This window comes from Phalacrocorax aristotelis, chromosome 9 (assembly GCF_949628215.1).
Source record: "Phalacrocorax aristotelis chromosome 9, bGulAri2.1, whole genome shotgun sequence".
Classification (NCBI taxonomy): Eukaryota; Metazoa; Chordata; class Aves; order Suliformes; family Phalacrocoracidae; genus Phalacrocorax; species Phalacrocorax aristotelis.
The window spans coordinates 2,760,304-2,785,294 of NC_134284.1; the positions used below are offsets into that span (position 1 = coordinate 2,760,304).

The 24,991-nt window shown below is 36.9% G+C and overlaps 1 protein-coding gene across 1 annotated transcript in view; it reads left to right on the plus strand.

Moving 5' to 3' along the window:
- Positions 1–24,991, plus strand: part of AVEN (apoptosis and caspase activation inhibitor) — a 101,193-nt gene that overhangs the window by 17,756 nt on the left and 58,446 nt on the right. Inside the window, exon 2 of the mRNA XM_075103209.1 lies at positions 11,634–11,814. Coding sequence (XP_074959310.1) covers positions 11,634–11,814 — 181 coding nt within the window. The remainder of the gene's footprint in view (positions 1–11,633; positions 11,815–24,991) is intronic.

The following is a 24,991-nucleotide window of genomic DNA, read 5'->3' on the forward strand; positions in this document are numbered from 1 at the left end:
GATCTTTCTTAAAATATATAGCAAAATCATCCTTGTGCCTGCCAGCTTACATTAGAAACAGCTTGTTTATAAGGTTACAGAACCATTAGCACTGATGCTTTTTTATAAAATGTCAGTCAGTGGACACAGAGCCTGTTTTAGATACAGAGAGTGCATGATAAAAAGGTTTCAATCTGCAATGAATAATGAAGTGAAGCATTTGGAGAATGTGGGGAAAAGGAACAAGTTCAAAGTGCAGTCTGTTTTCTTCCCAGTTTCAAATACAAAGTGCAGTCAGGTTTTTTTTCACTTCTCAGATAAGTGACCTGTCATTGGACTTTAAATACTTTTTGAACTGAATTTCCCTCAATTCCTTTTTTCCAGTCCCTTTGTACTTTATGTAAAAACACGTTATTGTCATAAAGATAGAGCAGGAATGAAAGAATGAATGGCATGAAGTGTTCTGGGGTTTTTGTTTCTTTTTTCTTTTTTGTGCATGTGTGGTGATTGGGCATCTGCATGGTGCACAGGCCACCAGCTTCTCAAGTTCTCCTGCCGGGAGCGTCCAGTTGCTGTACGAAGTAGGGCAGCTCTGGCTGAGCAGACGGGCTAGATCACCCGTTTCAGAGTATGCAGAGTCACTGTATTCTCACAGGATGTGGGAGATGTGACTTGAAATACGTTTGTGCAGAGAAGGGAATTGAATTTATTTCCACTTTCTGGGTAAACACTAATTGTATTTATTTCCGCTGTCTCTTTGAGATGCTTTGTTTTGGCACTCCCCTGTTCTATGCCTCAGTCCCCATCTATTGTCAGGTAATTTGAGGACAAACAGAACTATTTTTTTTCTGGAGAAAGTTTTATGTTTCTATCGAAACTGTCCAGTGGTGATGTAGTTGTTAGAGTTTTTTTATAAATTCTCATATTTCAGTTGCCTGCAGCGGGCAACTGCTTTGAGACCAAGTGCATGTCACACATTGGTGGTATAAAATTCTGCTTCTGACTTAACCAAGTCAGGACAGTGTGATGTCTCTTTTGAGATCATCATTTTGATGATCCCTTTTTGACCCGCCTTTCTGAAAATACCATCAAATGAGGCCATTTGTAACTGAAGTTTTGCTGCTTTGTTGTGCCACACTATAAATGTAATAATGCAACTTAATTTAAAAAATCCATGATGGCTGGATCTGCCAGTTTGTTGACAGAAGGGTAGTAGAGATGAGTTTTTTCAGTAGCATGTGAAATTATAATTAGGAAATGGCAGTATATTAGTAATGAAAGATTAAAAACTTTGGGACTATGCTGTTGACAGTGTTGCAGACATAGTGAAAGAGGGGAGGAAAGCAGAATGCTGTCCTTTTGAATTTCTTATATACTGCCTTTTTAGGGTTTCAGATTAGAATAGTGTCTCCTTTTACAGCTTTAATTTTCATTATATGAATATTTTTTCTGTCTGCAATATGCTGTTGTTATGTGGTAGCTGATCTGAAAAAGTGACAGATGTTGGGTGTTTTAATTTGAATTCAAGATAGAATTTCCCACTCTAAACCAAACATCAATACTTGTATACTGAACCTCTAAAATGATGCATTACATGTCTTGGTGACTATCTTAAAGCAGTGTCTGAAAAAGGGGAGTAGAAACATTCACAAATGTTCTGGAGTTCACTGAAAGTTTTAGCAATCAAGATAAATATTTGTAGCAAAGTATCTTTTTTTCATTTTCACTTTAAAAATGTGTGAGTTTGACAAAGAACACCTGTGTGTCCATGTGTCTTATGTAAAACAGGAACAGTAATGGAGAATCTACAAGTCTATAATGGAAAGTGAAAACAAAATTGGCTTTAGAAAAGCAAGTTTAACATTGCAGGAAATTAAAGCCAAGGATATGGCTTACCAGTACACTTAGCCAATTTAGCAGGTAACTGCTGCCAGATATGAAGGACTGCTTCCCAGATCCCATGTTTCGTGGCATGCCTCCAGCCTGTCTAACCATTATTTGTGCTTCTCTGATTCTGCTGTGAACTGATACAAGGAACTTAAGATGGCAGAAGGTTAACAGTGGGAAAGAGAAAAAAACCTATTGATTATTTTTCTACCAGTTTAGGCATACACTTCCAAAGAATACTGTTCTGTTTGGTGTCTTTTAGAAATTTTTCTTCTTTAATGCTGTGCCAGTTGAAAATATAACAGTGTGGGTGAATATCACTAGTTATTTTTATGTTTTGAAATCCATAGAAAAATAATATCTTACTCCTTATGTGCTTTCTTTTTTACAAAATAGATGCATTTAAAAAAACCTAAACTTCTAACTTGGTGTTCGGTATTATCAAATATTTTTTAAATTTAAAGGTAGGAAATGGCTATCTTGTTTTTCTAATATAACATGTTTTGGAGAACTCTTTTCATTCTTAATCTAGCACAGCTGAAATCTTTCAAAAGGTTGGGTTTTTTGGTGTTCTTTTGGTGTTTTTTTTTCTTTTTTTTTTCCCCATTGTGGCAAAAAAAAAATTATTTGAGAAACTTTGTCACATAGTTTTCCTTGCATGAGAAACCCTGAAGCTTCTTCAGCATGTTGGTTTTGATCTTGGTAGAGAGTTGCTGGGTTTGTCTTGGTTTTGTTCTAAAACTGTGTGCACGTAGGGGGTGTTAAATAAACATTAGGCTTGTCTGTATAACTGAGGTGTTCTAAACTTTACTCTCTTGAGCAGAATTTAAGTTTATGAAATAACCTTTGTGGCTTAGGATCAAGACTCAAATTTTTCTCTGTTCTGCAGATGGATGGATGCTGCTTTGAGTGAGCTTTTTACATAATTTGTCATACTTCATCATTGATACAGTTACAGAAGTACAAAGCTTTTAAATACATATCATTTTATAACAGATATGTTTGAGAGAGGTTGTCTTACTCATTGACTCAAAGCAAAACAGCAATATCCTTTAAAATGTCTGCTATTGAACAGTGGAGGTGACTATATACCTTCAATAAACTTTGTTTCCTTGATGTTACAAAACTCATGTGCTTTCTTTACAAGTTATTGTTAAAGCTGTTAAAATTGCAAAAGCAGTTGTATTAGAAGTGCTAGAATAAAACAACAAAATGAAACACTAAGAATTAGGTACACTATTGGAGGTTTTCGCACAGGCCAAAGCTCCAACCTGCTTGGTCTGATTTCAGTTCTGACCTTCTTTTGAGTAGGTGGTTGGACAAGATGACCTATTGCAATCCCTTTCAGCTTGGATTAGTCCATAATACTGTGACATTAACACATGAGAATTGAATCAGTTTCTGAATACAGAAATCTCTAATGCAGCTCAGGATACTTCTATTCAGAAACGGCAGATTTGGTAAGAACAAATAACTTTCTGTAGAAATTTTCCTTATCCTAGCCACAATACTAATTATAATTTGGTTTTAGAATATGGCATACAACATTCACATATGTGATCTATATGTACGCAATATGAGCGCCCTCTGACTTTGATTGTTTCTGCCTGTATTTGCCAGTAATCTAACTGCAAATGCTGTAAACTTTGTGGCAATATACTTGCTGTGTGAGGTTTTCTTGAAACCTGTTATTTCTGTCAAGATAGAGGCTCCTATTTTATGTTTGTTCTTGTATTTTTGACTGAATGTTTGTAAGGAAAACATTCAGCTTTCTTAAGTTACTGTCAGTTTGAAAGTAATGGAGCTGCCAGGTTTTGTATAAATTTTGTATAAATTGCTTGATGAGTTTCCATAGTTGCCAGTAGCTTTCATATAATCATTTCCACTGAATTAAAGAAAAATACAGTTGATTTTCTGTTGGTGGAAATCTATTGGCTAGGCAAATTTAGAAAATCAAAAGTCTCTTATCTAAAGACAGCAGCTGGACAAGCTTCCTACAGGCTCTTTGCTCACAGCGTGGCTCAGCCTTGGGGAAGGGAGGCAAAGGACTACTTCTACAGATAACACAGCTTGTTGATTCTCTACTGAGTTTCCCAATTAATGCAGAATGAGTGCTGAATTTATAATGATACCATTCGAACAACATACCCTATCAAATATCCTTCAGTTTGGAGTTTTAATCTAAATGAGTAGAGCTGAATTTTAGCTTTGTAGTTTGGAATATTCTGTATCTAATGAGCGAAGTCTTGAAATACATAGTTTCCAAAAGGAATGCTTACTTGACAGGGTTTACCAACTTCCCAAGTCTCCTTCTAACGTTAGAGAATAGAGCTTTTGAGACTTTTTTTCCTATGAACGTACGTTGCATTTTTAAGTTTATTTTACCTATGAGTCAACAGTTTACAGATTGAGTCTTTAGAAGCTGTAGTACAGAACTTCAGCAGTGTGTAGCAGAGGCTAGTTCATTTTGCCCCTGTAAGCCATCCGTTTGAAGGACCACGCAGCTGCGCGTGTGTTAGCAGGTTACAGAGATACTGCTGAGATAGCAGTGGAAAGCGAACATCAGAACTTATGGATTCTTTTCCAGTTCTTTGACAGGGATGATAGTCTGCCATTTAAATCAATAGTTACGAACAAAATAACCAAGCTGTTTGCCTGTGGGGCTATTTTTTTTTTTCCTGGCTGAGTGAGTCTAAGGGAGAGATATAGCTCCTAATAGAAGTTGTTGTTCCAGTTCAGTGAGGCATAAGATTTGTACAAAATATGGCTGTAGCTTGGGAAATATTAATAATGGTCTGTGAGAAAGATGAAGTATGACTTGTAGCCTCCTGGTGCTTGATCATGTTGTAACTCTACAGAGTGCAATGAATATTTTTAGAGGTGGTTTTTTTTTTCAGCTAAACAGTAATGAGAAACAGTTTCTTTCATCTGAAGTTTTTAATCAGTTCGAATTATTTGCATCTCATAAAATAAGCAGGAACTTTGAAGCAAAATAATTTGGTGGTCAAGATTATTATATTTACTCTTTCATTGTTATTGTGGTCAGACTTGTGAATGTGATGCCTGCTGAAAACAATTCAGTACAGATAAGCTAACTGCTCACAGGCAGGTGTTGCTGAGTATTATTACAAAATACCATTTTCTGTCTCTGCAAGAAGCTATGGTATCTTATGGTATCACTGCCTTAGGAAAATCTTATGTTTCAGGGAAATTTACAGATTTTATCTTTTGCTTACTTTTCTAAAATCTGAATTAAGACTCCTAAACGAGAATAGTTTGGTGGATTGTATTCCACTCTTACTTTGTACTGACCTTTTTATATTGTTCTGACTTGCTCCTTTCTTTCTGTACAGAAATTATCATTATTATTCCTGGGTAGACAGAACATTGTGTTGGCGTGCTTCATGGGATTTTCCCAGAAAGTATATACTATACTATATAGAATATACTGTCAGGCATGTTTACCTTGTTAATTCACTATTGGTAATTTTTTAATATATTTTAAAAACTAAATTACTGTTTATATCATTCTGAACCACATCTCAAATTCTGTCATTGAATTTCAGCCCTCTGTCTAGGTAACTTCATAAAGATAACATTCTGTATTATTTCTTGTAGTCAAGGACGCCTTGATTCTAAACACCTACAAACTTGCACCAGTAGTGATAAAATTGCACTAGTACTTTACCTTATGTAAAATAATAGCATTGATCTAAAAATGTGTTCAAAAATGCAGTTCTGCTTTTGTTTGCCATAATTCTGAATACAAATTCTGTTTTTCTTTAATATACTATACAATCCGTATTTTAGAAAGCCCATTGAATTTCTACTGCAATAAATCAGATAATGTATTCCTTTTGCCAGCTTTAGATTTAATCTTGGTAAATCTCTAATTACTTATAAGACAGAGAAGAGGGACATATATCTAGGGGTTGTAATCAGGTAAATGTGGAAAATCAGAACAACTTCTTAAGGATTATTATACTATATATAACTACCATAAGGTATAAGCCTATCGATCATTGAGATAGAGAAAATTAAGCTGTCGGGATTCTCCTGTACCTTTCTGGATCTAAGGTAAAAAAAGTGCATTTAATGAGCACTGTTACAAAAAAAAAATCTTTTTGAGATTGTGTTGCATTCATATTGTGCTAAAATAATTCCTGATGTAATCTCATTGCTCCTGTTTGGTTACACCAGCACTAACTTTGAACCATGAAATTAAAAGCAAATATGTCTTTCCAAGAGCAATTTAAGCCATTAAAGTGTAACTTCCACATTTCTACTTACGTCTGCCTAGAGGAACCACTTAGGAGTTAATATCAGCCAAGCTACCTTACTTATTGTCGCTCATGCAAGCCTCTGTGTACAGACTTTTATTCTGTGAAACAATTTAAAGTGTAGAGATCGCGAACTGCTTTGTTGCTTAATTGTATATGTTTTTTTGACCTTATGACTTCCAAGGTCCACCTGTGACAATTTGACTCTAACAGATTCTGCTCGAATTGGGATGAGAAGAGAAATTGTCTCTGCACAGACACCTTACCATTTTAAAGACAAAAGAGGAAAAGATATATGCCCATTCATGATGGAGCTGATAGTCTAGGTCAGATTCAATCCATAGGATATTTTAATTTTGTCTTACTAACCTTTTCCCCTGATGAGAAGAGAAATTGGGATTGAGACAGATAAGCCTGAATGTCATCACACTTGGCCACAGCCTTACAGCAGTTTCCAAGAAGGGAAGAGGAAATCAAGACAGAAGTTTACTCAGGGAATTGGTGTGTGCTGTTGCTGGTTGGGAGAGCAGCAAGTGTAGGGAGTAGACAGTGGTTATCACTGTCCCTGAACACAGAAGTGTCCATGCATGGCAGTGGCTAACTATTTATTGTGGACTCTGTGTGGGTATGTAAGATTTCTGGGATATTGCAGGTAACCTCCCCAATAAAGAATGGAAAAGATTAAGGAAATTGTGTATGTTTTTGAGAGATGTAACATTCAAAATAGTAATACAGAAGTTACAGTAACAAAGGGGAAAACTAGCACTTGATCAATATAATTGTAAAGAGTTTCTAAAGGTAAAATAAAAAGGTTATTGTATAAATTTGGGAAGAAGGTGAAGAAGAGAAATAGCTGTGCTCTTTCTAACAGATAAATAAAAAGCTCAGACTATGTTTTCATACATTCTGTGAAGTGACATTCTCACGAATATAATTGGAAGAGACACTACAAAATAAATAAGACGGGAAATCTAATAATGCATGACACCTACATAATGTGGGAGGGCAGTTGGCCCAAAGAAAGACAAGCTTCACATCTGTTGTTTCCATATTCCTCCCAGTCACTGTTGAATATTCTAAGTACTGACAAATATTAAGTGTTTTAAACTTTTCTCTAAGAGTTAATAGAACTGAACAGGAGGAGGGCTATAAGCCTTAACTCCTGTGGCTTCCTAAGGGTAATAAATACAGTTTTAGAAAGTATTAATGGAAGCTCTGACTTTCAGTGCACTTCTAGTTTTTTAAAGGGCTGTGACTTCAGCAGTTGTGGTTGAGTGTTTTCACATGTGTGCTTAACATGCTAGGAGTGACTGCACTTACAGTGAAGAGTGGTCGAATGATTGAAGCAGAATTTACAAGGTCGCTGATGCACCTTCTCCATTGTGTACTTCAGCCTTGGTTTGATCCAAACCACTCTGGGTTACAGGGAAGTGCAGAAAGATGACCCCAGGGGAAACAGCCTGTTCAGAACAATGTTTACTTAATTTTGACACCTTTATTCCTGAACTGCCTGTATCAGCATGTTCTTGTCTGTAAGAGGAGTCAAACAGAGAGCCTGTTTTCCTGTTTTGTTTTTTTTTTTTTCTCAGTACCATACTGTCACCAACCCTGTATGCAAAATTAGTGTATAAAGGAGGGTGTAGTAAAATATCCATTTGCTGTGGTAGAAATTGTACATTGGGATCATGCGTGCTATGCATTTTGCTTTCCTTCAGAAGGAAAGCGGGGTCATAGGCTGTGGTAAAGGATGAAAATACATTCCTTGGAGGAAGACCCCAAGTCGTGCAAGCTCCTCTGCGGGGGAACCTGACTCTTTCACTGTTGTTTGAATGACTTTTAAGAACTTAATGTTTAGGCAGAACATTGTGGTTTGTGTGTGTTGGTTTTTTTGTTTGTTTGTTTTTTCTTGTCATTGTTCTTCCTCTGATACGCAGAACAGTCTGGACATTTCCTGGTTTTGTTCAACTGGGCTTTTGCATACTTCCCCAATTTCAAAATTTCAATGAAATATGCAAATGGTAATGCATGTAATACTACCTGAAACAGAGTCGGAGCAGATAAATATTATATCTTCTGTGGTATCACGGTGCATTATAGCACTGAGCAATAATGTGTAGATGTAGTTCAACACTGTTTAAAGCCATAAGTTTTCCTCCTTACCTGAGTAATACTGTTTTAAAGGTTATATTTGAGTTGGCTTCTAGAATTTGTTTCAGTTATATAATTTATTATTTGAGGATGGGGCAGAAGGGAAGTTATTTCATAACACATAGGAGAGATGTTTCTCTGTACTGATTAAGACTCACTTTCAGTAAGGGATGATGACAGTGGTAGCAGCATATAGTCTAGCTGAATAGGCAGCTAAGAGGAAAGTAATGAAGATTTATGTTTATGTGTTTCTGAAGTTGTAACTTTAGACGGTAGCTGTCTCGTGAGATGGTGGTAGCAAATAATTTTCTGAAGCTTCACTGATCAGAGTTTTTTTATGCATTTGATATATTTAATGGCAAAGATGCATCTTTAAGTTGTTGACTATTCAAATGTGATTATTTGCAGTTTTATCTTCTAGTGCAGCAGTGCCTCATGTAAAATTTTCTCTTAAATGTTTATTGGAAATGTAAGCAGGTTTGTATTTGAAGTTTACTCATTTCAAAAGTAAACCTCAGGAGAGTACTTGGGGAATGAGGCTGCACAACTGCTATTAACACTCCTGAGAATTTGTTGTTTATTTCTTAAAGCTCAAGGTAACAATTCAACCTCTAAGAAACGAAATTTTCTCGAGGTGTGCTGTATAACGTAGCTAATAACAGAATGTGAAAAATAATCTAGTCCAGTTTAAGAGAAGACATTTGAATCCGTATTAGTTTACTGGAAGCCTGTTGAAATAAGAAGGTGATAGTCCTGTTTTGCTTATGTTGACAGCTGAAAGGAATGAATCCTTTAAACAGGTCTTTAGTAAGTAATTATATATAATGTCATAGTTGCCTAAAGTGTCTGATCTTTTCTTAAAAGCAAAGACAAAGTACAACACAGATCTACCTGTGTAGCACTATTCTTGCTTTGACTTGTGAATTGTGTCAACTCTGTTATTTTGGGCACTGAATTTCATTAGGTTTGCTGGACTATAGCAAATCTTTAATTTATAGGAGAAGAACAGATAAGAAATAAATTCGTTCTTATCTTGATATAAGTGGATTTGGCCTTTGTTCTGTGGAAACTATAGCTCTGGATCAGTCCCCAGTAATAGTGAGTTGTAACTTCATCCCCTTGCTCACACAAACAACTGTTTGTCTACAAAAACCGTTTCAGTGTCTTTATCCCGTGAATAGAAAGAGAAGAAAATTTACCTAAAAATTGCACAGAAACAGAGAGAATGCATGGAATATTTTCCTCCTTGTCAGCTGTTTGACAACTGGGAATATAATTGTACAATTACGACAGCTTTTAGTGTGTTTTTAAGCTCTGATGATTTTACCATCCCCTCATGCCGTTCCTAATCAGATCTCTCAAAGGGTCTGGAGATTCTTTGTCTTTCAGCTGACGTCTGTGTAAAAGCCATGAAACAGGCTTCACTGCTACTTTTGGTCATTTTTAATATATTTTCAGAACTAAGGAGTAGTAATGCTCCACTGTCCACAGACTGCTACTTCCTACTTCCTGTCTGCGTCAGTCATCTTTTGATGATGATGTACTTGCATATAAATATAGTATTTGGTGTGCAACAGGCATTTATTTGGTGTTGACAGAGGTTTTTCTGTTGTGTAATTGGATACTAAAGGAAACAAAAATCTCAGATTGTCCTTGTCTAGCTGAGCCAAATGTAACTACACAATTTTCTACAGAGTAGTTAAGCCTTCTTCCCAATGGATTTCTAAAATCAGTCTAAACCATGTGTTGCATTGCTCTATGTCCTTTCTTGAGCTATGAAAGTAACTCATCTATTACAAAACAAATTAATGAAGTGAAGGTGTTTTGTTCCTGACAGTAGCTTTGTGCAGTTGTTTTTGCCAGGTTGTACAGTGTTGTACCAGTATGTAAGTTCACAGTAGGAGCTTAAAAAACTCCCTCTAATGTAGTTTTAGAAACACAGTAACTGCTATAGATTTTAGTAATCTTTCTGCACAAGATGTTGATGCTCGTAACTTACAAGAGCTTTTTAAAAACATAAATAATTGCTCTTCACATTTATTTCAAGCTTATATTTGGTTTAAACTATCAAAGCCAAGGTCCTCCTTAAAGCCAGTGTCCGATGGTGAGCTGTAAGGGTGTTTTGGTTTATGGTTGTGTAATGACTTAAAAAACAAGCTACCTTTTGGTAAATTATTTTATACTGAATGGATATGGCTTTAAGCTTTACAGCAGTGCAGATAAACTTGAATTTCACTGCCCTGGTCATGAAGAATGTACTTACAGTTGGGACAGCAAAACCTTATATTATGGCAGCAGCACACTGTGGTTTGTGAAAGGAGAGGTGGAGTAAAGGAGGGAAGAAAGAGTGGAGCTGTCAGCAGGAATGCCTGGGAGCAGGCACAGTGGGAAGCTCTTCTTGACTCCCTTACTCCACCTCTTCAGAGCTTGAGACCTCTGCAGAAATTATTGTGCACAGAACTTTTCTGGTTGCTCCCAGTTCTCCCCTTGCCTGCTGAGTGGTTCTTTCTTCAGGAAGCAAATCTTTCTGTTTGCGAACTGGTACTCATTCCAGCGGAACCCCAAGCTCTGGGAGAGGAGAGCTCTGATGATATAGAAAATTCAAGGGAGGGGAGAGCTTTCCATGGCTGATGAGTGCCTGTGGCTTATGCCTATTTTGCTTGCATCTTAAGCTGACTCTGCAATGAGTTCTCATTTTGACCTTAGACCTTTCTAAGCATATGACTAGTAGACTGCCAGCAGTCTATTTAATTTTTCCATGTGTATTTCTATAAAATGGCTTTCCTGAAGGAAATTAATTTGATTCATTATTCCATATTACTTGAGTTAAGACCCTGTACTTTGTTATAATGGTAAATCTTACATAGATCACCCTTTCCGGATGTTTTTCTGCAATATTTGTTATGTTACCTTTTTCCTGTTCTGCTCTACACATCGGTACTTTCAGTTATCATCTTTATCACTGCAACATTTGGACAGAGATACTGTGACTGAATTCTAAATTCTGCTCCCTATACATTGCTCTCAGTTTCAGGAAGGAAGCTGTTCATTATGGGCTTCCACAATAGCAGGGGAACCAGTGGAACTTGCATTAGTGTCACTGCTTGACCCATGTAAGAACTGAAGCTTCACTAGGTGCCGTCAGTTATACTACTGATGAATTATATGCAGTTCAGGAAGATGGTAGCACCTGATCTAAAGTTTTGGTGGGAATCCAGGCTGATTTGTCTTTCTGGGTTTTAATTTCGTGGTTGGAGTTGTTTGTATGAATGGCTGTTTAAATACAGAACAAAATGCTATTGAGTTGCAACGGCTTAACTGTCCAATTAAATGTCACAGGTAGAGGATGATGATGATACTGAATCACGAGAGGAAGAAGAAAAGGAGGAACTGAAAAAATATTCAAGAAGAAAGATTTTTTCCAACTGGAGCCGTTATGAAGATACAGAAAAAGAGGGACAGAGTGAACATGGGGAATCACAGAGAGGAACAGATTTCAGTGTTTTGCTTAGCTCAGCAGGTAAGCCTTTGCTACTCTGTAGATAGTTTTTTAGTTTTGCATTTTGAAATGTTACTACTATTCTGGCTGTTGTCCTTGATGATGAAACAGATCCCTAGGATACCATTCCTGTCTGCCTCAGTAAGTCTGCCATCTATGTATTTAGGAGTGTTCAGAGTCTCCATGGGGATATAGGCTGCACTGAGCCGTGGCAGATGGGGAGTAAGAGGGCTGCTGCATTTATAGCCTTCTCGTGAAACTATGTATGGGTCTGAGTGTGTGCAGCATCTAGTTACTTTGAGTCTTTGAGAGTATTCTTGTTGACAAGGGGTTTCTTAGTGATCTTCGTCATTGGGTTGCTTTCCAGAAAGCAAAAAAAGTTGCTAGTATGATTAAACAGAGCAAAGCAGTCAAGCAGCTGTTTGCTGTTGTTTGTCTGTTTTGACAAAGATTTGTAATCATCACTGTACAGATCTGTGCATGAATAGCAAGTGTTACTCTCCTTGAAAATAAAGATCCGTTGTTTTCTCCTCTTTAGAGGAGGTAATAGAGGGAGGAGGTGGAGAGGCAGGCTGTACTAGATTCTGGGTTTTTTTAGCTATACATGAATAGTATGGACAGTTGCACAAAAACAAGTTACCTAAAATTATTTTAGTAACTCTTGATGTGGCATTGTGTTGGAATTCCTTTCAGTAAAAAGCTACGAACGATGTATTATGAGTTTGTTTGGGGTTTTTTTTGAGCAACTTGGAAGCTCTGAAATCTCTCAAATCTGATTAATTGGATTTTCCAGCCACAGCTTGGAGGGGTAAGTTAGAAATTATCTGCGGTAAAGACACAAGGAGCAGACCTTTCTTTCTCTGTGCCAGAATCAATTTCTGAAGTTCAGTTTTTCATGAACATTACAGAATTGGGCCTAAATTGCCAGTTTTAATCATAGGATCATGAGATGTGTATTGACTTCTCTGAATGGTATGTTGCATGGTAAATAGTGTTGGAGTTAAGATGCCTGGTATGGACCTCAGAGCTGGATAGGTAACATAGCCTGGGCAGCAAAGCAGATATCGCAACTCAAAACTTTTTAAATCAAGAGACCTACTCTGAGCTGCATGTTGCTGTGGTTCAGCTTTTTAAGACAAACTTTAATATCTCTAACTTGATACTTAGCCTTCAGAATGTCTTGAAAATGTTGTGTTTGTTCTTTTGAACTGAGGATATAAGGAAATACTGTATATTTCTACTAATTTGTATTTTTGGTAAGTTATGCTCCAATATAGTTATTACCAACCCATTTATTTTACTCTGTAGATTCTCTTAATGCCTAAAATGAAAATCTTGTTAGTATTCTTACTAGTTATTAATTCTAAATCTTTCATTTAAAGTGCTTTATTTTAGGATATATTGTGACTGTTCTTGACGTGAAAATAAATTGATAAGAAACAGTAATGAAATAAAATACTTTCAGGGGAAGAAAAAAAGACCAAAACAATAATGCAGATTTCTTGGAGTCACATAAGAAAAGCAATGTGTGTTAGGGTGTTTCTTTGTATGGTTTCTTTGGCTTATGTGCGAAAACTGAGAATGCAGTCATCTTTATTTCTAGTGGTCTGAGAAGAAGCTTGCATTTCTGCTTTATTGGATAATTTTGACTTCTGTTTAGTATATTGCTGTTTAGCATTCTGAAGTTGCACAGTGGATCCAATTCAATTGCAACAAGCAGTTAGGGGAGTACTGGAGAGGGAATGGAGTTAAAGTGCCATTTTTCATGAATGCAAAAGCTTAGAAAAGTCTTGCAATTCACTACTAATACAAAATAATGTAATTAATGCAGCCAGTTAAGAATCCTGTGGCGAAAGCTCACATTAAAAACATGTTCTCCTGTGTAACATTTAGGTTCCGTAATATTGAAAGCAGGGTCTTAAAAAGAGCCATCCTTCAAGATACGTCTTGGGTTTATTACCGAAAATATCCTGTTAATCGAGTGAGATAGGGTGGAAAAAATAGTTTGGGATAATGTAGTAATAAAGGCAGAATTAATGCTGGTAGACAAATTTAAATGGAGGAATTACTGATGTCCAAGGAATTAAAATTCCAAGCTTGGTATTTGTTTAGTATTTTGTAAATGTGCCTCTACATGTAATTTTCTAGTTAAAACATCCAAAAAATAGCAAAATGAGAAGGCTAATATTCTGTGATATGGGTGTCATGTTGATAATTAGCAGGACTGGAGCTTTTAAACCTAGTACATGAACATTACTGTTGCTTGAATTAAGAAAGTAAGAGAGTTACGAGTTGTTATACTGTATTTTTCTGTAGTAGAAGAAAGTGGGATTTTTTTTACTGAGAGGAGGAGGAAGGGGTTTGCAGATGTTTGCAGAGGGTAGGTCTTTAGGGTATTTTTATTTTACATTTTTCGGTAGCTTCTGCAGACACACATTTTATTTAGTTTTTTGCCTATACTTTCAGCTTGTCCCTGCCTCAAGCCAATCTCTAGTGGAGCACTGATTCTGTCTTTTCAATCAAATATTTAGGCCTGACTAGTCCCAGACCATCTCTGACTGCGCTGTGTCTCTCTGCTGTCAGCCTTTGCCTGCCTACTAATTCTTCTCACTCTCCCTTGCTTCTCTTGACTTTTCTTCTTGTCTATGTTTCTGATTCCTGGTGGTGAGTCTTTTCTCAGCCTTTTGTTCTGAGCCAGCTCCCTTCCACATATATTCACCAAAATCCAGCTCTGTCAGATATATTCTGTCCCTCACTCTATCCCGTCTTAGTGATCTCCAGTTATGAGTTGTTCTGCCTGGAACTGCTCATGTGGCTTAACTTTTCTCTTGTCCCCTACCATACCTTTCTTTGTCTTACATTCCTCTTAGTTTCTTTCCTTCCTAGTCACTCCTTGTTTATTCTTTCAAGCTTCCAGTTCTAGTCTCCACTACAAGCTGTTTCCTCCATTTTCCCTCCACACACTATGTTGGTGTACCCTAAGTCCTGCTCAGTTACTCAGCAATATGAAGTGACAGGCCACCGTTTTCTACTCTGGCAGGGATATTGGCATAGGTGAGGTTGCGGAAATATGCAAGACAGTGCTTCTTGTTCAGTGTTGTACCTAATGCCTGTTAAATAGACATCTCTTACAGTGAAAATCTGGCTCTTCACTCATGACCAAAGGTTAGGGGAAACTGACTTCAGTTGCCTTGCGCATTGGGATGACATGCAGAAGGTCACTGAGGATGGACTGTTTGGCAATTGTTTGTTAAGCTCCAACAGATCTCGCCAAAAAGTATGTGCAAACTCTGATGTCTAGAATCTTGTAGCTTGGCTAAAGTAGGTCAGATTTTTCACAAAATGAGCAGTGTGTACCCCTCATGCAAAAGCATTGTCCAGCCTGATTTCAAGTTACTGATTCAGGGCAGGAAAGTGCTTACGGTTTTTCAAAGGGAGCGCTTCCAAGGGCTTTTTTCCCAGGTCCTTTGGTGGTAGAAAAATGTTCCAGCCATAGTCTGACTTTTTCTTTTTTTAAAAGCTGGCGGTGAGGGGAGGGTGAGGAGAAACTATCTGAAGCAGACAATTGACATGGAAAATTTCAGGCTGAATAGTTAAAAAAGCAGCCAAAAATAGTTTTAAGTAAGAGCTGCTAGGTGGCTTTGATAACAGCTGATGTCGCTACCCTGACAGAGCTTCTTTGTTAGGGCTTATTATATTTGTGTGTAAAGTTGGGTGATGACATTAGTTTTTAAGTCCGTTTCTTTCCTTTTTTTAGCATTTTGTGTATTTTTTTTAAATTAACCTCGAATATAGCAAAGCAAACTTTTCTGTATTGCTTTTGATGCCTAGCTGATGTAAACCACAAGTCCATTGTGAAGCCTTCAGGGAATATGTCTTGAATCAATTTAGTAAAAATGCTGATGAAGCGTAAAGAACAAGAGAGGTGGAAGTGATAGGATAACCTTACTTTGCTAGAAGAATCTTGCCATGTTTGAAGAGCTGTCCTCATTTTTTAACTGATGAGGATTAAGTGTCCCAAAATAGATTTAAATTCTTCATGAGGTTTTTGACTAGATGCTTTAGATCTAAAAATATGCTTTTAAAATCTCATTACAGAGCTGATCAAAATGTATCCAGGGACCTGGTCACTTTTAAAGGAAAGTGGTAGGCATTACCAGTATAGCAGCCAAAAGCTGCCAACTAACAGTGCCTCACTAACAGTGTGCTGAGTTGCAAGATGTGATGACAATCAAGATGAAAAAATATAATTTTGGACATGAATTTTTCCCCATTGGGTTTTGTGGCCATGGCTGAATAATTCTGGTGGCCTTAAAAGGTAAGAAAGAGAAATGCTGTGTAGTTCAAATAAAACTGGTTTTGATATTCTGAAAATATATATCATTTCTATAGGTACATAGCACTTGAATACAATAGGAAATGTGGAACAAAAATCAAAAGAGCAGTTACTGGCGCATAATAGTAATCAACAGTAAGTATAGGAATTGTGAGGTAGCAGTCACATTCCCTAAAACCCTGTTGTTTTGGTTATTTTAATGTCTTGCTTTTAGGCCTGTTTAATTTTGATGTGTGTCTTGCAAAATATTGCTGCATTTTTGTCATTTCCGCAGTTGATATATACTTGAGAATTTGCAGTATACAGAAGACCATTGACCGTCTCGGAAAAGCAGAACAGATAAACTTGTGGAGCAAGGCTTGTGTTAAAAATAGGTTTTCCTTCAACTTTTCTATTTTAAGTATATACTGAGAGAGATTTGAGGAAAAAAAATACAGTGAAGAGTAAATTAGTTTTCTTACATTTGATGCTAATTCTGCACAAACAAAAAGAATGGCAATGGCAGGGCACGGTTCAGATGCTAAAAAAGGATCCTTTGAGTTTTACAGTTCTAGAGAATGACTGAAAATCAGTTTCTTTACAGAGCTGCATAATAATTGTTGATTTGGATTACTCTATATCAGGGGTCCCACTTTCTGGTGGTATTTGATTGCCAGCTTCTACTACTTTTCATTTTGTATGTCTGTTCTGTGAAATTTTTTATACCCGTATGTCTCCATAGAACTTTGTTTCTGCATCTCTGTTTCTTATACCATTGAGATATCTGGACTAATGAAGAATCATTGTTTATCAGCTCTGAAAGCATTACTGCTCTGTGTGAAAAATAGTGAAAAGTGTTTTTTAATTCTTTTTTTGCACGTCTTTATGACTGTGTGGAACAGATGAATTTTTGACCAGATACAATGCGCTAGTTGAAAACACAACAGATACCACACTTCATGTCCCTGCTGTTCACCGTGTAACATGAGCTCTGTGTAGAACATAGAGGTATTGGTTACTTTATCAACAGCTTTAAGATATTAGTACCAGGTTACTGGTCTTGAAAGGTTACACTGCTGCAACTGAGGATTGGTAGTAGGTCACTTGACTACTCTTAGGATATGTGCTCCTGAAGTAAACCGTTAAGGGCATGTGCTTTACTTCCATCTTTCCTCATGTTCTCCTGTTTTTGCTACCTCATTCCATAAACGTGTTCTGAACTTCCCTGACACGCTCTCCTCTCCTGCGTCTCCTTCTAGCCCCATTCCAGCACATCAGAACTTCCCTTTACCATTTCCCATCTGTGGAGGATCGTTATCCAAGTGGTCTCATTTCTACATGCAAAGGTTTTCATTGTGACAGTTACGCCCTGGGCAGTCTGCAGCTTTGGACTTGTTGATAGACCTGGGAGATACTGCTGTGTTATATACCTGTAGGTATCTGAAATCAACAAAAATGCAGCCTCCCCCCTCGTCTCCTTTGCTCCTCCCTAGCCAAAGTAGCTTTCTCAAACAGAAAAACCCCTTCCAGAATAAAGATCTGCAGTAAAATCACAGGACTTGACATCAGTGAAAGCTGGTTCTCCATCTGCTCAATGCTTCCTCCTGAACCGTTCCTAACATTACAGAAATTAATCTTTTTTTGTTCTAATCAGACAAGCGGTTCTTTTTTTTTTGTCTGAACTAAAAATAGGGAGTGCCAGATTTTAAGTATTAATTACATTTTCTTGATAAATGTATTTTCCTCTAATAGGTAGTCTGTACTCATTATATATGCTTTCATATCTGTGCCTTTTTCCTCCTAAGTTTTATCTAAAATGTAACCAAAACTGAATAATTGATGTATAGAAGTATAGTGTGATTCCATGACTTGTTATCCTACATTTATATGCATTCATCTCTTATTTTAATTTTAACATGCTGGTGTCTTACAACTATGTGACCATATATGTGTCAGTGATAGTACTGAAAAAACTAATAATAACAGAATATCCGAATTAATAACAGAAGTAATAACAGAAGTAATACAGAATAACTGAAGTAACTGAATAGTAAAAACCGAAGGAATAACCGAAGGAATAACCGAAATATCTGAAAGGTTTCAGTGTTTCAGAGAGATTTGTGTCCTTTATGATTTAGAATAGAGTAAAATTCACAGACTAAAAGGGGTTAAATTTTGTTCCGATTAAAATCAGTGTGGTAAGCTTTTCCTCTTTCTTTTAATTTTTGACACCTTGATTGCACTTAGTTATTTGTTAAGTTCCAGGTTTCTGTATTTGAAAAGTTTTCTGACCAATGTCCTTCCCTAATCTTGGGCCTTAATCTTTTGCTGCTACTATATATTGATGGTATTTCTGCTGAATTGTGTTTAAGTATGTTTTGGTTATGAAATCACAAATCAGTGAGTTTAAATGTGGAACAATTTGTCCTTAGTCCTGTCTTGCTGTTGTCATACCCACTACTTGAATCTGTAAGCTTGAGAGCTAGATAAAAATGTCTACTCACCTGATTCACTGTTTCTCTTGTTTAATCATGTCCTTTGGTTTTGTAATATACCTAAACCCTATTGTGTTGGTCATTGTGGTTTCTGCCACATCATCATCTCTGACTTTCCTGCCAGTGAAATCCCCTAACCACAAACGACTTACTCTTGACTTTTGTACTCAGTACATCTAGTATTCTAGTCTTCATTTTCAAAATACAGTATGTTATTGTCACTACTTTCCTGTTATCTTTCTTCTATTTTTACTTCTTTCTACTTATTTTCTGCCTTTCCCTCTTCCTTTGAGTTTTCCTTTTACTCCATGAACTTCATGATTTTCCTTGTTGCTGTATAAAACTTTTGATTGATTTTAATCTTTTCTTTCAGATTCCTTTCTTCACTTGTGGTTCTGAACCACTGTTAAATCACCTAAGTTAGACTGAAAGCTTTTCAGAGCAGGGACTTTCTTTTGCTTGCCTGTAAAGTACTGGTTCTTTTCCAATAACGACATTAGTAGATATTACTTCTATGGTAATATTAAAATATGTTGATTGATTTGGAGGAGCTGTGTTTGCTTTAATTGTATTTAATTGTAAATGTTCCACCTCTCAGCAGCCTACATTAGAGAAAGAAATAAAAAATAGAAATAGAAGATTTTATAAAATTCTATAAAACCAGAATTTTTTGTTTACGGTAAGGATAAGAGTATCAGATGTAGTTGGTTTAATTGCAGAAGCCAGACTTCATTTACGGTTCTGTTTTTCATAAGACTAAATTTATTCCTAATATCAGTTTGCAAACAAAATAACTGTGATAGGAACGTTTCCTTGTTCATTGATGGATGCTCCAAAGCAGTGTTATGATCAGACTGCATGTGAACCACCATCAGAAGAGACTTACAGACCTATTCTTCTAGCAAGATTCTCAGAAATTTGTTTGCAGGGAGCAATGCTGTTTCTAAACATTGGTTTTGAAGTGAAAGAAGGGCTGTGAAGTAGGCAGTGCTCTAAAGGACACAGAGTGCCTATTTCTTCCTTAATCTCAGTTGCAGCTCCTCTTTTTTTCTTATCCCATTTGTGGTCCTGAAATTCTTCCTCACATTCGCTACCTCCTTCTCTTCTCCTTTTACTGCTTTCTGAGTCACACCTATTCATTTTGCCACTGTTCCTTCCCTGATCTCATCCTGTCGCTCAAGAGTTCCCAGTTCCTACATCCAACTTCTAGTCTACGCTTTCTCTTGATCCTTCCCCCACCCCATGTTTTTGTACCTGTCCAAATCATATGTGGGATTCTCATCTGTTTTGTGCTCTCTTGCCTGTTGTTCACTCTCAGCTCTCATGGGAGTGGCGTCTTTGGCGTTTCTGGCTGTTGTATAGGAAGCTGGCTCTTCTGAGCACTTAAGCCCTTTGGAGAAAAAAAAACCAACAAACAAATCTTTATTTTTTGTCTAGATTTGGGTAGCTTTTCTGAGGAATGTCAAAGGCATATTGAGCCTTGCCAAAGTCTTTGTTTCAAAACAAGAGTTGTATTAACTGTCTGTTCCACCCTGAAGGGAACTATTCTGTCCTGTTGTTGTCCTCTTGCAAACAAAGCCCTCTGCACGTGTAAAATTTTGAACTAGAAACTCTTAATAAAATCCATGTTTGAGGGACAGAATAGGGTGTGAGTGGGGAGGAATTATGTTTCCTTTGGTTCTGACTCATTTTCAACCTTTACTGGAACGTGAATCAGATGACCTTCCTTTGACGGTACACACTCATCATCTCAGTTTATAAAGCGTGGTGTTTCTGAATCTGCTGCAGATAATTTGGATTGTGAAACTGATCATTCTCTATTTCTTTTTAAGCTCTTGATTGAAAACAGCCTGTGACAATGTGGTATTTTCTCCATGAATATGTGCGTGTGCTTCAACATGCAGAACATGTCACTGAAAATGTGTATCGCCTATCTACAAAATGTAAGGAGGCAAGGTGAAAGAACTAATTTGAGATGGGAGTGCTTAAATAGGATGATATAATTCTACTGATTTTTGTGAAATAAAATTTTTGTGTCATAAAATCTAGAGGCCATAATTGCAGATATTTATAGCAAAGAAATTTTCATTCGAGACACTTGGTTAACTTTCTGCTGGGAAAACACTGGCAGAAGGGAGGTATTGGAAAGCTAAGTATTTTAAATTGACATTTCAGTGGTAATAGTTAAACTGGGTTAGATTTTTCTGGGTAAATAAAGTGCTAGGGATGCAAGATAGTCCCTGGAGAGAAAGTCTATACAATTTGTACTCCTTCAGGAAAAGAAGCCCTGTTTGCAGTCTTCATCATCACCTCTCTGATGCCCAAGGAAGTGTACCAAAGTGGTTGTAATAGAAAACAGCACTGAAGTCTTGTTAGAGTTATTTTTTTTCCTCTAGGTGTACTTTGTTTCTGAAGTTTTAGAGTTTGGCATGACAGATGACAAGTGTTGCATGGCTTTTATAACGTAAGATTTGCTTTGGGCTAACCCACTTCTTGACTGAAATCCTTAGACACAAAAATAAGAGTGACACCAGCAAGGTAACAGTTATGCTTAACTAAAGAGGCAAACAGCCTTCAAAGGCAACAAACATAGAAAATAGATGTTTTGAACTTATCATGTAGATGTATTTCTTAATGCATGTCGCTACCCTATCTGACTGATTGGAAGACAGACTTGTTCTGAAAGCCAGTAACTACATCTCACCTGACTACCTTGCTGTCTGCATGGGGCTTTGTCCCGCTGTGTCTGTGGGCCTGGGGTGCAGTTTGAAAAAGACTGACTGGGAATTGGGACAGGTTACCCAGTCCAGTAATATTAGGTCAGTCTGAAGACATCATTGCTGTCCTCTGTTCACTAGCCAGGTTTTCCACATTATACTGTGCTTCATTTTGCAGGATAAGTCATCCATCAGCCTGGAAAGGCATTCTAAAATGTAAATAGGATCCTCTGAGAAAGTCCTTATAGTGTGGGACCTTCAGCATTGCCAACTGTCACAGGCTTCTGCATGTTACTTCAGAGACCACTAACTTGATCTGTCTCCTGAAAAATCAACAAACCCTGCTCCTTGTCACCTCCTGTGTACACAGGGAGCAAGTCATAGGTGCTTGGTTAGTTATTCCAGAAGTCTTCCTGAAGGCCTGGAGGATTCATTCTCTCATTCTCTCTCCGTTCCCCCCCTCCCCCCGCGGTCTTTGTTAATTTTTGTACATTTTCCTTTTACCTTCTTATCTTGAAAAGCATGCTTTTTCTTTTAAAGAGAACAACAATATATTTGCTGTACCTTTCAGGTGCCCTTTTCAGGGCTACGTTACCCCTAGGACAAAAACTGTCAAGGAATTGTATCCAGCTCTTACTAGTGGCTGTGTTTTAATCTGTGTTTGAGAGGGACATGGTGCCACTGGGACAACAGTGAGAGTGGAAGGCATTTGCATGTTCCCTTTCATCTTATGGTGTCACCTGTCATTTCAGATGGGAGTGGGTGCAAAAAATAACTCTGTGTAAGTGGAGAAACTGACTTTTACCCCAAATAACAAAATACTTTCATTTGGCCCAAAATGGGCTGGCTAACACTGCTTGTTTCAGCTGCAAAACGTGGACTCGTATTGGCTTCCTCTGCTCCCACACGTTAAGCACAGGAGAAAAAAAATCTCTAGCTGTTACCAGTCACATTTGTGAATTGGCTTCATTTGATGACATTTTTCATCTCTAAGTAACTGTAAATATTAATTGCTTTAGTAGTCATGTCAATCCCTACTAAAACACGAATTTTGATGAATGAGGTTATAATTTGTTTTGGATTTTCTCTTTCCTTTGTATGTTCTTAAAAGGAACCTATTGGATGCCTGTGTTTCGTTTCTTGCATGTCTCTGCTTCTCTTGCTTTTACGGAGTATTTGGTTTTGTTGTTCTGTTTGTGCAGGTGTGGAGTTCTTATCAATAAAAATGTAATGGATTTGAAGTTGCTTGATATTTTGCTTCTCTCTTGGTAATAAACTAAGAACATTTTCCCTCATCTGAAGAAATGAGTTTGAAAGACACTTCAGTGATGATATGGATTTGGCCCATCACCAGATATGGATCTAGTTGCCTAATTTGATGACATGAATGGTGCAAAAGGGTTGGCAGGAACAATAAATGGAACAGCTGGTGAGAAGGGAAAGATCTTGGGGAATCAGGGAAATACTAGGATTGGCATTGGTTAGTAGTAAGGGAAGAAGCAAGAGCTCCTTTTTCGGTGATAGCATGCATGTGTATTGGATTAAATTGGATTAAATCCAGATGCCTACTTCTGATTTATTTTAGTATACATATGCAGTTAGAATATTGACAGCAAGTACATTTTCTAATGCAAATAAAGAGACTATAGTCTCTTGCTTTAAATTTTCTCTTCTGTAATTCCACAAGATTCTGTCTGCCCCTTCTTTTACCTTTTTTCTGTTGTTCGTTTTATAATGCCTTATTGTTTGTTTACTGTTATTTTTGTATATCATCTTTCTATTCCACAGAGAGCTTTATTTCTCTGAGTTGTATTTGAATATGGAGAAAGAAGGAGTAAAAATCTCCAAGAAGAACACTCTAGACACTTAGAGGAAAATTGCCTCCAAGTACGAGATGACTAAATTAACTTGTAGAAATGTAATCTGAAAGCATCAGATCTCATACCTGTAACTTACAAGCACATTTTAGCTTGTCAGAGAAAATTGATCTTTTATAAATATCTCTGTGTAAAGTAATGTTTAACTAGAGCTAAAGCATTTTAAAGTCTCCAAAGTCTTTGATTTGGTCAAGTTATCTTTGTGTTAAGCCCCTCCTCCCCCAGCCTAACAGCAAACCAGCAAACCGCTGGTGATTATTTGTGTTCGGTGCCTGTACTTCAAAACAGTTTATCTGTATCTGTTCATCTGAACTTTAACCATTTTCTTTTGGCTGTTAATTTATTAATAGTAGAGTCCAATACCAGTTCGTGGGAGTTGTCTTTTTATAAACCTTTCTAAAGTATTTTACCATTGTCTGCTGCTCCAGTGATTATAGAAAACTGAGGAAGTGAACAGTGGGACACCTTTGGGAAGCAAAATTAGAGTGTGAAATTAAAGTCCAGGGTTTACAAACTTGCTCAGCCTAAATTTTAGCATGTCCTGGAGGACATTTTATTAATTTAAAAAAGCTGCAGGAGAGAATAATTTTTACCTCACAATTGCAAATGTGTTACAGTGGTGACAGCTGCTATAGACAATGGGGTTTTTTTTTCCTAAGAATCTAGAATAAAATAATCTGAGCTATATTCCTGAAATCTGTCAGTCTTCCAGACTGATTGTAAATTGAAATTATTTCATTCAAAAAAGGCTAGTGAAATAAGCTTCTTCTGTTACAAAAATAACTCTCTGAGCAAGCTGTACTATATGATAAAAAGGTGCTGTAATGAATTTTTGAAAATTGAGGCATTGAACAACCACACTGAACGTGTAATTTCATGTGACTAGAATTCATTTAATCATGAAAGGAAAGCACAGTAGATTAATCCAGGGAGACTATAACATGGACAAGGTATATTTTGGTGACAGTGATAGTGTACACCTACGGTATCAGTCACGAGGAGATGACGTCCACCTAATGGCAGTAGGGATGATTTATCTAATTTACATTACAATAGGTAAAAATTCTTGAACAGCCTATTAAGGAGAGTACATATAGGTGTTTAAGAAAATGACCTTTTTTAGAGTCTGTTTTTCTGTATCTGCGTTCTGACAGCTTGGCACTGCTAAACTTAGAAACTATTGCATTTCCTCTTCTCCTTGCAACACTTTTAAAAACATATATAATTTCAATAGTTATGTGACACAATATTTGCTTTTATTTGCTTTTTGACACTAGAGGTAAAATACTACAAACTGTAATCTTTGAATTACAGTTCCTTCATTTTCTAACCTGTGAAAGAGCAAACATCATAAAAAATCAGTTTCAGTAAGTTTTGTGGCAAATTTGAGGAAGTAAAACTTGCTGTTGTTTTTCTCTAACTCAAATCCCTTACTGACTTGAAAAACAGTGGACCAGGTTCTTTCTAGTAAGAAATTGTACATGGAAGGCTAACACCAGTATAGCCAGTAAAATTCGTAGATTACAAAGCCAAAGAAACCATTGTGATCGGGTGAACTTTTTGGGATAACAGTCATAACAAAGTAAGTTATGAACTAGTTATTGGTTGAATTAGGGCATGTCTTTTAGTATAGCTACTGTCAAAAGCTATTGTCAATCTTGATTTAAACAGTTTCAGTGACAGATAATCTCCCTGAGCTCTTGGAGGGTTGTCCCACTGGTCTCTTGGATTGATCTGATGTGCTGTTACCTTCACTGTTAAAAGTGCATGTCTTAATTCCCCTCTAATTCTGTA